The 17,184-nt window shown below is 39.8% G+C and overlaps 1 protein-coding gene across 3 annotated transcripts in view; it reads left to right on the forward strand.

Moving 5' to 3' along the window:
• The window catches only part of LOC126297516 (uncharacterized), a 323,790-nt gene that overhangs the window by 76,129 nt on the left and 230,477 nt on the right, over window positions 1–17,184 (forward strand). For all 3 annotated transcript variants that reach the window (XM_049988402.1, XM_049988404.1, XM_049988403.1), the window contains exon 5: window positions 4,824–5,618. In XM_049988402.1, coding sequence (XP_049844359.1) covers window positions 4,824–5,618 — 795 coding nt within the window. The remainder of the gene's footprint in view (window positions 1–4,823; window positions 5,619–17,184) is intronic.

A 17,184-nucleotide genomic window follows, 5' to 3' on the forward strand; every position in this document is an offset into this window, starting at 1 on the left:
ATGACTTGAGACAAAGACAACTTGAACTATTGGGCAGACATGGTAATTGAAAAGTACACAAGCCTAAAGTGAAGAAGACACTGCCACCAAACTAGAATTTGAACCATGAAATACTGAAAATAGCACCACTTGAGTGAATTCATGTGTACAAGACAGGAGCTGACCACCTAAACTGCAGAAAAGACAACAACTAAGAAACATGTGACACTAATTTACCGTCACTGAAAAAGTGCCTTTTAGAAGAAACTGCTGGATGGGATGATAACTGCTGCCTACAGATTATACCAACACAAGAAGCAAAACACACTATCCTGCAAAACAGACTAGTACACAAGCAAAAAATCCAGCAGTTTGAAAAATGACACAACTTGAAAAATGAGATCGCTGCTCCAGCAACTAATACCCAAGAAAAATCCAAAAATGGATTTGAAGATGAGGACACTAAATCATTTATCATGTCGCCATTGTAGTATACTTGCACTAAGGAGTGATTGAAGACACTTTGAAAGAATGACTGTCTGTTAACTAGACAAAACTGTAATAATGTCCTTGGATGAATAGCCACATGACTACATACAACAGAAATGCCTCTCCTGTGACTTGTGTATAAAGTGCCTATGCGACAAACCCCAGAGTCTTAGTAGGTGGTAGTGTGAAGACTGTATAAAGTGCCTATGCGACAAACCCCAGAGTCTTAGTAGGTGGTAGTGTGAAGACTTGGGACATTACTGAGCCCATGCTCCCCATGTATGATGGATGATGTACTGTTGGTGAAGACAACAATAAACTGGGCCGGGTCTGCCGGAGTGGAATGCTGATATGAAACTACTGGTACTGCCGACTTGAGGTGTAGGGCATCACTTGCTTGGCACAGTCTTGCAGTGGCCTAATTAGCCAGGCACATATGGATATCCACTTGGCATCCTGAGGAAACATCACCTACTATTGCAAAATAGTTCCCTGCCAACAGCGCTCTCTCATGAGACAGGTACACTGCGTGTCGGTGAGTTTGGGACCTCCCAGATGCTGTGTAATTCCATGGTTAGCAGTTGAGGCCTTACAAGGAAAATATCTGGATGATGATAAGAGCCTTTGTGCCAGGGTGGCTGCCCGCACAGCCTGTCTGATGTGTCAAGAAATCAACTACCATGAGAATACAACAAAAGCTACTGGTTTAACCAAGTAGGTTGTCCTGGGCGGCGAGTGCTCATCAGAGGTGCCTGTGGGAAATGTGATAGGACCACTCTTGTTATCTATATCAAAAATGATATGACAGGTTGGGTGAACAGTAATCTGCAACTTTTGGCTGATGACTCTGGCATATGTGGAAGTGTTGTCGTTGAATTATTTAAGATGATACAGGAAGACTTTAATAGAATTTCTATTTAGTGTGATAAATGGCAGCTTGTTCCAAATGTAGAAAAATGTAAGTTAATGCAGATAAATAAGAAAAACAATCTTTTAATTTCCAAATACAGTTATAGTGGTCTGCTGCTTGCTACAGTCATGTCAATTAAATATCTAGACATAACATTACAAGGCGAAAGGAAATAGATTGGCACATAAGGTTGGTTGTAGGGAAGGCAAGTAATTGATGTCAGTTTATAGGGGGAATTGTAGGAAACTGTAGGTTGTCTATAAAGGAGACGATGTACAGAGCACTTTTCCAACCATTCTGGATTACTGACCCACAATGACAGATTAAAGAAGACTTCAAAGCAGTTCTGCATTGTGCTGCTAGATTTGTTACCGGTATGTTTGATCAACTGTTGAGCGAATGCCTTGTTAACTGAAGTGGGAATTCCTGTAGGGAAGAAGAGTTCCTTTCATCAAACACTATTGAGAAACTTTAGAGAACTGACATTTTAATCAGACTGCAGAATGACATTCTCACCAGTGTTCTTCTCACTTAATAATTGTGAAGATAAGTTAAGAGAAATCAGGGCTTGCACAGAAGCATATATAAAGTCGTTTTCCCACACTTCATTTGCGAGTGGAAAAGGACAGGGAAAGACTGAAATTAGTAAATGATACCCACTGCCACTCACTGATGGTTTGCAATATATGTACGTAGAGGAATATATTGTGTTTGTAGACTCAGACTTAAGCAGTTTAACTATCTCATCAAATACAAGAAACATTTCTTCTTAACACTTTCCAAGAGTCACTGTAGTACAATACAGCCTCAAGCCATGTGCCCCACTTAGTTAAAACAGTCAAGGGTTGTGGTGCTACAGATAACATTTCTGTAATAAGTTTTGCTCTCAAAGGAGCGTTAACAAAGTGGAGTGTATGTGTGCATGTTCAGGATCTCCTCCCAAACCCTTGGCTCAATTTCAGCCAAATTTGGCACGAAAACAGCAGGCCTCGCAAGTATCAGCACTGTCTGGTTTATAATCTCCTAGCTCCAATACAGACAAAACCCATGTTTAAAGACTCTGGTATATACCTGCTTGTCAGGCATGCTGTGTAGGAACATCGCCCTGCCAGATCAGTCTGCTTTGCATGGCAGCGTACATGCCAGGGGCAAGAACTGTTTTTCCGGACCCCAACATGTAAGCTGCTTTCCATGATGGTGTGTTGTGGGAGTAGTACCTGCCTGATTTATTGAACTTTATTGCTGGGACTACACATGCTGATGAGTTTTGCTGGGGAACAGGTTCTTATGGATAGAGGAGGGGTTGGATAGAGTAATGGAGAGGAAGAAATTGACAGAGAGGGGGCTGGAGGGAGGATGTATGAGGCAAGTGGAAGGTGTAAAGGGGTGGTGAATCGGTGGAAAGGATGAGAGGGAGGTGGAGATTGAAAGAGAGAGGGGGTGAAGGATATGATCAGAGACAGGGGTTGGAGGAAATGGACAAAGAGAGGGGGAGGAGGGGGACATAAACAGATAGAGGTGCGAGGATGAGGTGGGCAGCTGGAGGAAGAGGGGGTCACAGAGGGTGGGGGGGGCATTGTGTTTTCAGTTTGTGTGTTGAATGCATACACGGACAAAGCCATGGGGAAAAGAATAGTGAACACTAAAATCAGAAAAATATACGTAGATCTAAATGAGTTCTACGGTAAGCAGTTGTTACGGAAACTGACATGTATACTGTTGACGAGTTCTGTGATTGTCACCACTACTGTCCACTTCTCATATTAAGTGATGATAAGTATGTTCCTTACTAAGAATATGACCGTACCACAGAAATCATGACATTATAGCAGAGTTGTTGTAATCAATGTTGTTATAAGAAAGTTCAACTGTATTTACTCAAAGAGAGAAATTTTGCATTTATAAAATAAAGTTGCACTTAAAATATAATATTACACCCCTGAAAATAATGGAAAGAGTAAAACTAACAACTACTACTCTTCAAATTGTTGAGGTTGATAGGCACATAAAGAAGACTGAAAAAATTGCAAAACTTTTGGATAGGATACTTTTTCAGATCGAAGTTTGGATGTGGAGGACATCATCCAAAAGCTTAGCAACATTTTGAGACTTGTTTATCTGTCTATCGACGGCCCAGTACCTAACCTATATGGTGAGTTGTTACCTTTACTCCTTACATTATCTGAATTTCATGAAGGATCTTTCATTCTGATCTGGCATACAGTATGTAAATATGCAAAACTCTGCCCTCTGGGAACAACACGAATGAAGGCACTAACCTAGGCAATTGGAAACTATACAAAGACTGCAATGGGACTGCTATAATGTGGTCAAGTACATGACTTCTCATCTGCGGAGAGGAGGGTTGTAGTTTATGTGAATGTCCGATTCACACACTGGCTCAATACTGACAAAATCTATTAGTAAAAAATAGTGTAAAAAGGAATACACAGGATAAAAAGGAGTCTTGATGTGTTTTAGACACTGAAAACACTAATAGAACTCTCTCACAAAAGCAAAAGTATTACCTCTTGGATAAGCACTGGCATAGAGTGCTGCACACTGGAAGACTTCTATGTATTTCAGATCGACAGAACTAAGTGCTAATGTTATTAGTATTGCGTTATTTGGCACTATTGTTGTGATGGTGACTAGTTATGATCAAAGAAGAAATTTAAGTTACAACATGGCATCAGATGATATCTGGAACATAGATGAAGGGATAATTATCCATTAAATTGTTGCATTTAAAACATTTCTACTAGGAGTGATATGTACTATAACCCAAATTTCTTTTGGTTTTAATTGTTATTATTTCTTTCTTTCAGTTACAGAAAGAAAGCAAAAGGCACAGTGCATTTATAACTATCCAATTTGTTTTCCTTTAACAAAGTTAAAAGTTAATAATTGGTGTCCACTATTCGTTATTACTTTTATTCTTCACTCTAATAGATACGGGGTATTTAAAAAATTGTAGCAGCCCTCCTCCCTACACCCCCCCCCCCCCCCCCCCCACACACACACACACACTGAAATTGGGACTGGACTGTTTTACAATCACCATTGCTGAATTGTGCAAAATTCTATAATGGCTCGCTGTTGTTGATTCCAGAATTTTAGTTTTACGATCAAGCAGTTGTGATTAAAGTGACATTTTTACACAGTAACTTCTCAAGATTTAATGAAGTAGACTTGTACATGATCACTTACCAGTTCTGTAGTTGAATCAATGTTTGATACCGCCCAGTGAACAAATTCACTTATGTGAACCTTTGTGACATGTTGTTTTGATTAATTATCAGGCAAAATGGTGTGTGTGTGTGTGTGTGTGTGTGTGTGTGTGTGTGTGTGTGTGTGTGTGTCCCCGTACGTGCTCCATATTATTTCTGTTCATTCTATAATTAATTACATAATCACAGTTGGTTCTGTTTGCTTCAATTTTCAGATTGCTGTTGTGGAGCCAACTATTCTCTCCCTTTCAGTTTCATCAGAAAGTACAGATGGCTTACAGATTCTCAGTGTTTGTGAAGACCCAGCTGGCACAGATGGCGATAAGGCCTCAAAAATTGACAGGACCTCAACTGGTTCAACTGGTGAATCAAGTGAGAACAAGTCTGAAAAAATTGAACCCTCACATCCAAAAGTTAAATGGTCAGTTCCTGTTAGCATGTTACACTTTGACTCAAGTAGTTATTCAGAGGTAACATCAGATAATCCATCTTCAGAAGATGAAACAAAATGCATTCCAGCTGTTGGAGCACCAAGAAAGAATTCCCTGGAAGATGCAACTAAAACTACTACAGAACCAAAGATTTTAAGTGCACATAGTACTTTGACAGAACCAGAACCTCATTTTGCACATATAGGCCAATTTAAAATAAGAAAATTCACACAGGTCAAAACAGATCCATATCCCACATCACCACAGTCGTCAAGGACTACAACTGCATCAGAATCGTTTGAGATATGTCCCAAAGAGGAGGAAAGATCAGATTTTCATGATGATGAAGAAGAAGAAAGTGACACATTGCATTCTGACATAGAGAAAGGTGCACTGGTACAAACAGCTAATCGTCGTGTTCGCAGTGGTGATGAAGATGACGAAGAAAAGGCAATTGGAGCATCACCTGATGGAAGATTCCTGAAGTTTGAGGAAGAAGTTGGACGAGGAAGCTTTAAGACAGTCTACAAAGGCCTTGATACACAGACTGGTGTTGCTGTCGCATGGTGTGAATTGCAGGTAATTAATTCCGTTAGAATTTTTGCTGTACTGTTTGTTGTTAATAAAAGTAAATGCATTTTTACAAGGACACAAGTATGTATTGCAGACTGTATCTGTTAAATTGTTTATAAACTTTACATTTATTCAAACTTTTAGAGAGGTTGGAAGAGAGATATGTGTGAGTGAGATTTAATGGGGATGTTTGGAGGACTAGGAATATATGTAATTTTAATACACGAGATCTGTTTGGCCAGCTAGATTTGGGGTGGTAGTGCCTCTCTGTAAAGACCTTAGTCTTCAGCATACTGGCTTGTGACTGCAGATACACCATCCATGAGCGATGAGACTACACAGGAGAGGCTTATTAATGTGGAAGGAATGGCAGCTGTGGAAGTGCAGGTACTGTGCGTTGTTGTGAAGTTTCACATGTCTGGAAGTTTTACTGTGTGATCAGAGAGGTGGGCATAAAGGTTCAGGAAGGTGGGTATATGGAGCTGGAATAGGTGAAATTGATAGGATAATAGCATTAATGCTTTGGAAGAAAGAGGATAATATTTCTTGAGCCTGGATCCAGATCAAGGAGATATCAGTGTAATTGAGCTAGAAGAGACATTAACACTTGTATGGAGTCATGTACTTAGTCGGTTTTCCCTCGCTCTATTTGAGAGTGAAACAGAAAAGGAAATGACTAGTAGTGGTACAAGTTACCCTCCACCATGAACCATACAGTGGCTTTTGCAATATGTATATAGATGTAGATATAGTTGATCATGTGTTGTTAATGTATAGGGAGGGGATTTCAACAGTGGCAAGCAGAGAACCTGGTGAGGTAGTAACAGGGGTAGGATTCTGAAGAAGCACTGAAGAAAGTGATTGGTCTGCTTGGTATAGGGAGCTAGGCTGTGGGCAGTTATTTGGAAATGTTGATTACCTAGAGCAGATATTTTGGGTGGATATGGAGAGGGGGCAAAGTAGCACAGTAACCAGCTACAATAGGATGTTGAGATTGGTTAGGTTTGTGGATGTGTGGGGAGAAAGGGGGTTGGGGTTGAGGAGTGAGGAAGGAAATGGAGTAGTGGAAAGCTTTTGGGATGGGTCTAATGATTTGAGATTATGCTGAACTTCTGTGATTGGATTACTGTGACAGCTTTTAGGGGGAAGAATCTGACAGTTGGAGAACTTTTGCCTATTAGTCACTGAAATTCATAGTCACAGTGGCAGAGCCTTTATTGACAGGGAAAATGATGAAATCATAATCTATTTTTAAGAATGTGAATGGCTGCTCTGTCTTCCATCAAGAGATTTTTTGTTGCTGGGATGGAACAAGGATAAGGAGATGAGGCCAAGTTGGAGGTGGGGAATTCCTGGTAGGTTACTGGATGTTGTTGAATGGGAGTAAGGATGTGTCACATTGGAGGAAGGTATGAATTGGAAGAATAAAGGCAAAGTGTTCTCTCTGGCCTGTTTTAGTTAAAGGTGTTAGTAGCAAAGAAGTATCTCCATTGCAGGGTAGAATAGCCCTTTGTTCAGTCCAGCATGATTGAATATGGGTGTAAGGCTGAGGGCTAGGCCTTTGAAAACTACTGAAACTTCTGTGGTATTAAGGTTCTTATTAGATATATTTATTAACAATATTGCAGGTATACTTGGGTTCAAAATTTTGTGAGATGCTGGAGATGTGAAAGATGGTGTGTGTGTGTGGGGGGGGGGGGGGGGGGGGGGGAGATGACAGGATATGCACTAATAAGAATTGAATATAATGTTTGTAATCTGCAAGACTATAAAAGACTAACAATTCTGCAGAACTGTAAGGAAAGAGTAATCACAATATACACTCCTGGAAATTGAAATAAGAACACCGTGAATTCATTGTCCCAGGAAGGGGAAACTTTATTGACACATTCCTGGGGTCAGATACATCACATGATCACACTGACAGAACCACAGGCACATAGACACAGGCAACAGAGCATGCACAATGCCGGCACTAGTACAGTGTATATCCACCTTTCGCAGCAATGCAGGCTGCTATTCTCCCATGGAGACGATCGTAGAGATGCTGGATGTAGTCCTGTGGAATGGCTTGCCATGCCATTTCCACCTGGCGCCTCAGCTGGACAAGCGTTCGTGCTGGACGTGCAGACCGCGTGAGACGACGCTTCATTAAGTCCCAAACATGCTCAATGGGGTACACATCCGGAGATCTTGCTGGCCAGGGTAGTTGACTTACACCTTCTAGAGCACATTGGGTGGCACGGGATACATGTGGACGTGCATTGTCCTGTTGGAACAGCAAGTTCCCTTGCCGGTCTAGGAATGGTAGAACGATGGGTTCGATGACGGTTTGGATGTACCGTGCACTATTCAGTGTTCCCTCGACGATCACCAGAAATGTACGGCCAGTGTAGGAGATCGCTCCCCACACCATGATGCCGGGTGTTGGCCCTGTGTGCCTCGGTCGTATGCAGTCCTGATTGTGGCGCTCACCTGCACGGCGCCAAACACGCATACGACCATCATTGGCACCAAGGCAGAAGCGACTCTCATCGCTGAAGACGACACGTCTCCATTCGTCCCTCCATTCACGCCTGTCGCGACACCACTGGAGGCGGGCTGCACGATGTTGGGGCGTGAGCGGAAGACGGCCTAACGGTGTGCGGGACCGTAGCCCAGCTTCATGGAGACGGTTGCGAATGGTCCTCGCCGATACCCCAGGAGCAACAGTGTCCCTAATTTGCTGGGAAGTGGCGGTGCGGTCCCCTACAGCACTGCGTAGGATCCTACGGTCTTGGCGTGCATCCGTGCGTCGCTGCGGTCTGGTCCCAGGTCGACGGGCACGTGCACCTTCCGCCGACCACTGGCGACAACATCGATGTACTGTGGAGACCTCACGCCCCACGTGTTGAGCAATTCGGCGGTACGTCCACCCGGCCTCCCGCATGCCCACTATACGCCCTCGCTCAAAGTCCGTCAACTGCACATACAGTTCACGTCCACGCTGTCGCGGCATGCTACCAGTGTTAAAGACTGCGATGGAGCTCCGTATGCCACGGCAAACTGGCTGACACTGACGGCGGCGGTGCACAAATGCTGCGCAGTTAGCGCCATTCGACGGCGAACACCGCGGTTCCTGGTGTGTCCGCTGTGCCGTGCGTGTGATCATTGCTTGTACAGCCCTCTCGCAGTGTCCGGAGCAAGTATGGTGGGTCTGACACACCGGTGTCAATGTGTTCTTTTTTCCATTTCCAGGAGTGTAATTAAATGTTGAAATCAAGATCAGTACTCCACAGTCAGTGTGTTCTGACATGCAGTAGCAATGCAGATAATCATCCAGGGAGGCAAGTGGCTGACATTAGTTCGTACTGACCATATAGCTTTAATATAAACAATTACCTGAAATAATTTGAAGTACTTCTACACAAAGCTAAAAACTGCAATCTGTAGTAGTTGTAGGTCATCTTAAAGCAAATATTTTGAGAGATAATCACACCAGAAGATTCTGTGATCTAATACACACACAAAATTTTGACCCTTGCTGGTGATGTTATGTATTCTTTTTGCTTTGAGATGTATCAGTTGAGTGTTCATTCACTCACTACTGTTGGATGTTGATAAAAAATGTTATTGACTTTAGCTTGATCTCTCTCTTCCTACCTTGCCTTCTCAGGCATTATACCTACATCCGGCTTCTCTTATTAGCTTACTATATGCTTATTTCCTTCTTGTAAATTTGAGAACTGTTCTGGGTTCTTTTCCCTCTCAGTTTATGTACTTCATTTTTAGTTGTTTCCTTGACTATATAATAATTGTGGTGGCCATCTCTTACTGTTCCCTGTATTTAAATTATTGTGTACAGTGTGATATGCAGTATTTGTTTAGTAACATAATGATAATTATGTGTCTTTGTATTCAGATGAATGATTTTACTTCCAATCTTCTTAGTAGAATTTGTTACTTGCTTAAATTTTCTGTTTTGTTTACATTATCTTCACTTTTGTGTCTACTTTCTCAAATATTTAATCACTATGCTGTAAGATTGCAGGCATTTTGCCAACACTTATGCATATTAGTAATTATGTGTTGCGTTAACACTGATACATTTGATTACACCTTTTTGGGTTGATCTATGATGACTTAAGATTGTCAATGCCTGTTACGCCACAAAAACTTTTACTACGGCTATATAAGTTCAGGGAATTAGGTGGCTTACCATGACTATGTATTGAAATTCTTAAATAACTTATGAAGAAGCACTTGTAATTATCTAAGGGAACTGTCTTTATTAAAGCTCTTTAGTCAGTGTAGATCTTGTCAGCTACTTCTAACACCCTCTCACACATACAGCAGATTGTTTTGTCATGGCATTCAGATTTGTTTATTTGTCTCCGACTCACACTGTAATAAGAATACAAAGAAATGCAGATTTTAAATCATTTAGTTAAGTTGCACAAAACTGTAGTTAAGAGTGGTAACAAGGTTACATCCTGCTCATCAGTCTAAAGTGGATGTACATTTTAGTGAGCAAGGAAATTGTAGTTATTAAACCCAAGATTTCAGTGAGTAACTAATACTCTTATTTAACTTTACTGTTTCATAAGAAAGCCTTTCTTTATGTAGATGCCCCATAATCACAGATACACATTAATGAACATGCACTTGCCACACATTGCAACTGATGAAATGTTAAACCCAACTTGATGATTAATTTTTGTTGGTGTTCCACAGCTTTTATAAATTGTAGAAATGACATTATGTAACACTTAAAGTTGCTGTTCAGTTTATTCTTTATTGTGTCATTGATCTGGTGAGAGACTTGTTTTTTTGCACTGTTTTTTGTTAACAGCAAGAGTTACATATATGTATAAATGATGTTTAGTTATGAAGAAAAATTTATCTTTTAGATTAATGGTTAACTTTTCATGAAATTCACATTTTAATATAACACTACAGAACAGTTAAATTATGAACCTTTGTAACATTAGTAAATGTTTTTCAAGATGATAAAAATCCTGGACAAGCATTGTTAAGAAAATGACAGTTCTTCTTTATAATTATGAGGAGGAAAATTTTAGGAATCAAACTGGGATCTTGTCACAGGTCAATAACAGTCTGAATGCACATCTAACTTCAATGTTTCAGTATACTGGCAAAAGAACACACACAATAACTACTGACCCATACATGTTTACAATGCTAAAGGAAACAGTATATTGTCCGGAGGGGATAATGTGAAGCACTGTGTTGTCATTGACTATTATGTGGTTTTAGCCTCAGTGTTTATGTGGCTTGTGTGTGGCTCTTCCTTCAGATGGTAAATGTCTTGTAGCCAAATGTAAATATTCCAAATCTTTACTTGTGGAGCCAGCATCCATTCCTTGTAAATTTTGCATTGGTGCATTTTTGTCTCCCTCTGATTTTTCCTGTTCTGTCTTTACAGTTCTGTCAACCTTATACATGGACCAGTAAATTATGTCACATTAGATTACATACTTATTGTCTGTGAAGAAACAATACCTGTGTAACTGAGAAACTGTCGATTTTTCTTTTTTCTGTTGATTGGCATTTTCAACTCAATGCATCTACTCCTAGTGCCAGAATACTGAATTTTTTATTATTTACAAATAAAATTACCTTAAACAATGCAATATATGTGATACAATGGAAAATATAGATGGAAACACTGTGTAACTGCAAAACAATGAAATACTGTGTAACCAGAGTGTTTCGGATGTGATAAACTATACTACTCAAGTGCCCAAGTGTTCACAGCCACAGTATATTGTTATCACTTACTACGTATCTCTCATTGTTCAAAAGTGGTTCCTTGGTCGCAGCTTGAGTTCATGAAAATGGGTGGCATTGGGTATTATATAATCTTTATACTGAGGAAGAAATTGTTTCTTAGCTGAAATTAGTGTATGAAAGTGGAGAGACCTTTCTGGGTGCCAGGTTATTGGTAGTGGTAGGAAAATTGACTTATTATTTACCTCACATTAACAGCAGTCCACTAAAATTATGAAACATACCAGCTATCCCCAACCACAAGTTTAATTCTGTTATGGAAGCACGTTGATGTTCATAATAAACGTGCCTTCAGTACCAAAAAAAGTGGTGGTCTTATTTGACGACCATACAATCAGATTTGGTCTCAGTTGTCGTTGCAATGTGACAATATTCAGCAAAGTTATCATTGTTAATGGTCAGCTGTGTAGTAGTGTCCTGTGTCAATTACAGCTGTGCTCTGTGATTTTTGCACCACATGTGCAGCTCATTCCAGACCTTTAACCTCCGTTCCTTCTTCACACCTTTCCCTTCAACCAATTACTTGTTAATTCCACACCATCTCTCAGTCTGCACTTTCTGTTTTGTCTTGAAAGTTGAGATATATTTTCTTTCTTAAATTTATGTTGAGGTTAACTAGAATGAAAATGGGAAATGCAGTTGTTATGATGGTGACAGGTATGGGATTACCAAGTGACAAAAAGTGTTGCAGTGGATGTAGAGAAGGAGCTCGGAATGTCTGTTCTCCATTGGACTTCTCAGAACAAAACAACGATGCAGCTTACATAGTTATTCTTTTACAGAATTGATACTTGCATTTAAGGGGCACCGGAAAGTTCTTTCCAATGTTAAAACAGCACTTAAGATTTGCTTGTTTCCTCAGAAAGTATTTGATCTGGAAGTTGAAATTTTCAAAGATCATTTATTGGAATATTGGCTACAACTTAACACAAGGATTTTTAAAAATTTGAATTCAGTTTAAAAGATTCATTTTTTCTAATCTAACAAAAATTTACTACTTTTTGTCCCATTTTTCTTTATAAATTCAACAATATATGTTGTTGTTGTGGTCTTCAGTCCTGAGACTGGTTTGATGCAGCTCTCCATGCTACTCTATCCTGTAAGCTTCTTCATCTCGCAGTAACTACTGCAACCTACATCCTTCTGAATCTGCTTAGTTTATTCATCTCTTGCTCTCCCTCTATGATTTTTACCCTCCACGCTGCCCTCCAGTACTGAGTTGGTGACCCCTTAATGCCTCAGAACATGTCCTACCAACCAATCCCTTCTTCTAGTCAAGTTGTGCCACAAACTTCTCTTCTCCCCAATCCTATTCAGTACTTCCTCATTAGTTACGTGATCTACCCACGTAATCTTCAGCATTCTTCTGTAGCACCACATTTCGAAAGCTTCTATACTCTTCTTGTCCACACTATTTATCGTCCATGTTTCACTTACATACATGGCTACACTCCATACAAATACTTTCAGAAACAACTCCCTGACACTGAAATCTGTACTTGATGTTAACAAATTTTTCTTCTTCAGAAACGCTTTCCTTGCCATTGCCAGTCTACATTTTATATCCTCTCTACTTCGATCATCATCAGTTATTTTGCTCCCCAAATAGCAAAACTCCTTTACTACTCTAAGTGTCTCATTTCCTAATCTAATTCCATCAGCATCACCCGACTTAATTCGACTACATTCCATTATTCTCGTTTTGCTTTTGTCGATGTTCATTTTATACCCTCCTTTCAAGACACTATCCATTCTGTTCAACTGCTCTTCCAAGTCCTTTGCTGTCTCTGACAGAATTACAATATCATCTGCGAACCTCGAAGTTTTTATTTTTTCTCCATGGTTTTTAATACCTACTCCGAATTTTTCTTTTGTTTCCTTCACTGCTTGCTCAATATACAGATTGAATAACATAGGCTACAACCCTGTCTCACTCCCTTCCCAACCACTGCTTCCCTTTTGTGTCCCTTCTTTCTTATAACTGCCATCTGGTTTCTGCACAAATTGTAAATAGCTTTTCGCTCCCTGTGTTTTACCCCTGCCACCTTCAGGATTTGGAGGAGAGTATTCCAGTTAACATTGTCAAAAGCTTTCTCTAAGTCTACAAATGCTAGAAACGTAGGTTTGCCTTTCCTTAATCTTTCTTCTAAAATAAGTCGTAAAGTCAGTATTGTCTCACGTGTTCCACTATTTCTACGGAATCCAAACTGATCTTCCCCGAGGTTGGTTTCTACTAGTTTTTCCATTCGTCTGTAAAGAATTCGTGTTAGTATATTGTAGCAGTGGCTTATTAAACTGATAGTTCGGAAATTTTCACATCTGTCAACACCTGCTTTCTGTGGGATTGGAATTATTATATTCTTCTTGAAGTCTGAGGGTATTTCACCTGTCTCATATATCTTGCTCACCAGATGGTAGAGTTTTGTCAAGACTGGCTCTCCCAGGACCGTCAGTAGTTCTAATGGAATGTTGTCTACTCCTGGGGCTTTGTTTCGGTCTTTTAGTGCTCTGTCAAACCCTTCACACAGTATCATATCTCCCATTTCATCTTCATCTACATCCTCTTCCATTTCCATAATATTGTTCTCAAGTACATCGCCCTTGTATAGACCCTCTATATACTCCTTCCACCTTTCTGCTTTCCCTTCTTTGCTTAGAACTGGGTTTCCAGCACAGCTCTTGATATTCATGCAAGTGGTTCTCTTTTCTCCAAAGGTCTCTTTAATTTTCCTGTAGGCAGTATCTATATTACCACTGGTGAGATAATCCTCTACATCCTTACATTTGTCCTCTAGCCATCCCTAAATGATTTACGTTTTATATGTGACAATGTGTTTTATCATTCTGTACAAGTTTTAGCGCATGCCCTTTCCCCTTTTGTGTTCTCCAGTCTGATGCTTCTTGGGTGGATGTTTTAATGTATTGCAGAGTGGCTGAATAAATTATGTATCTATTGAAAGGAGAGCCTGTAGAATTTTAAAATGGAAAAAAGTAAAAGTTTAACATTTCATGATTTTGATCCTTTCTGGAGCCCCCTTAAAGATGTGAAACGATATTGTGCAAACATAACGAAAAAATTAAGGTTTGAGAGAGAATTATCACATGGGTATGCCAAAATTTTAAAAAAATGATGACTGGCTGTACCTCTGCACAACATCAGCAGTCAATTTCTTTTTACAGTTGCTGTTCCCAGCGTGTCAAAATCACTCCTGGTACTTTATCTCAAAACTCTTACTGGTACTGTATCTCAAACTCTTGGACAGGTTATTACTTTCTGTCCCTGCTGTAAATGTCTGATGCCTGTTATTCAAATCATTAGTTAAGTCTTGATAGATGGTACTAGGTTCATGATGCCTGTGTTCTGGGCATCTTATTTAATTGTTGGCCCACCTTCATTCCTAGACTGCTACCTGGCAGCAAGATTTTCTATTTCTGGTCTAGTTTCTTCCTTGAACTATCTGGAATTGAAACAGCTCATACTTAATTTCAATTTGATAGTGATTCTGCTCTGAAAACTACATTATTTTCAGAAATTTTATAAGTTAACTGTTTACAGCTGCCAGATATTTGAAGAAATGCATCTCTGAACCATCAGCTGCACAAATACACTTTTATTCTCCACTGGTTTTGGTTAGATAACCATCTTCACAAGCAGACTACAAAATACAGAAACAGAAAAAATGCATGTTGCATACATAGAGAAAAGGAGCACATGTGTGAAGAACAATCAATTAGAAAGTACTTACACAGCTCTACACTGGTGGGTCATGAAGACATTTTCTTCAAATCATCTCTAATCATATGTTCATACAATTGCTCCATAAACTAAAATTATTTTGTGTGGTACAATTACAATTCTGCATAAAACATAATATGTTGCAACTGATTATTTCAAACTTGGAGGTACATATTACAAGCTGAATGTCAAAGACAGTATTGTCAAAGATTACAGAGAACAAGAATAATCTACATTTTGAAGGGTATCGGTTGTGTGTCTAGTCGAGGTTGGCAGACACAATATCTTTTTCAACAAAGATGATACCCAAAACATTGATGTACTTTTGGAAGCCAGTAGTGACATTCCATCTAATCATAAATATCACATGAAAGTAGGATTACTGGATGTGTTTAGATGTACATTATGTGAATAATGTCTATGAAGCAGGTATTAACCTAGAGTGCTGCCAACAGCAGAAAAACGTACACATATTTGTTAAATGGTAGAATGCAAAGTAAATCATCCATACCAACAGACATCTGAGGAGCATTTAAAAACCTGGAATTCCTGCATTATTAAAATATGAAGACAATCTCATATCATTTTATTGTTGAGACATTATAAAATGACTGTGTGTTTATGTATAAAATGTTACATAAATGTAAGGCTTTGTCAATATAACCATGGTATACAACTGGGATAAAAATTGAAAAAAAAAAGAGATAAAAAGTAGTACAGGATCATGAACCACTTAGGTTGAGTATGTCTGCACATAAATTAACTCAGCCTAGTTCCAAAAGACATATTAAAGCAATACCTGGGCACCTAAGGAAACCAACATCAGTCAACATATATAGTAGAAATACAGTGAAAACAAATGATTACACATCAGAACAATAAAAACCAGTAATATTATACATTCATATTACATAGAAAGCCTATAACCAGTATATAAAATGATGACATTATTTTTTCTTAAAATTTTTGAGTGCAATACTTGTGCTAAATGCCCTGTCCTTCAAACTGAGGTGTTAATGTGTAAAACACACAGGGAATAAGAAACTTGCTGGCAGATTGAAACTGTGTGTCCGACCGAGACTCGAACTCTGGGACCTTTGCCTTTCGCGGGCAAGTGCTCTACCCTCTGAGCTACCGAAGCACGACTCACGCCCGATACTGACAGCTTTCCTTCTGCCAGTATCTCGTCTCCTACCTTCCAAACTTTACAGAAGCTCTGGCAGAAGTAAAGCTGTGAGTACCAGGCGTGAGTCGTGCTTCGGTAGCTCAGATGGTAGATCACTTGTTGCGAAAGGCAAAGGTCCCGAGTTCGAGTCTCGGCCGGGCACACAGTTTTAATCTGCCAGGAAGTTTCATATCAGTGTACACTCCGCTGCAAAGTGAGAATCTCATTCTGGACACAGGGAATATATTGAATAGTAGTAACGAAATTAGATGAAGATGATGATGATGATGAAGATGAAGATGAAGATGAAGATGAAGATGAAGATGAAGATGAAGATGATGACGATGACGATGAAGATGAAGATGATGACGATGAAGATGAAGATGATGACGATGAAGATGATGATGGAGATGGAGATGGAGATGGAGATGGAGATGGAGATGGAGATGGAGATGGAGATGGAGATGGAGATGGAGATGGAGATGGAGATGGAGATGGAGATGGAGATGGAGATGGAGATGGAGATGGAGATGGAGATGGAGATGGAGATGGAGATGGAGATGGAGATGGAGATGGGGAGATGGGGAGATGGAAGATGTCAGGGCCCATACAAATTTCTAACCCTTGTTCAGTCCAATCTCTCCACTTTCATGAATGATGATGAAATGATGAGGACAACACCAACACCCAGTCATCTCGAGGCAGGTGAAAATCCCTGACCCCACCGGGAATTGGACCCATACCCCGTGCACGGGACGAAATTAGTGTGATTCACCTGTTGCAAAAGTCTAGGTTCAGTATGCCAAAGCAATGTGTTAGATTTTATTAATTATGAACTCATCTCCAGATATACCAAACCATTTTGGCTCTTATGATTACGG

This window comes from Schistocerca gregaria, chromosome X (assembly GCF_023897955.1).
Source record: "Schistocerca gregaria isolate iqSchGreg1 chromosome X, iqSchGreg1.2, whole genome shotgun sequence".
Classification (NCBI taxonomy): Eukaryota; Metazoa; Arthropoda; class Insecta; order Orthoptera; family Acrididae; genus Schistocerca; species Schistocerca gregaria.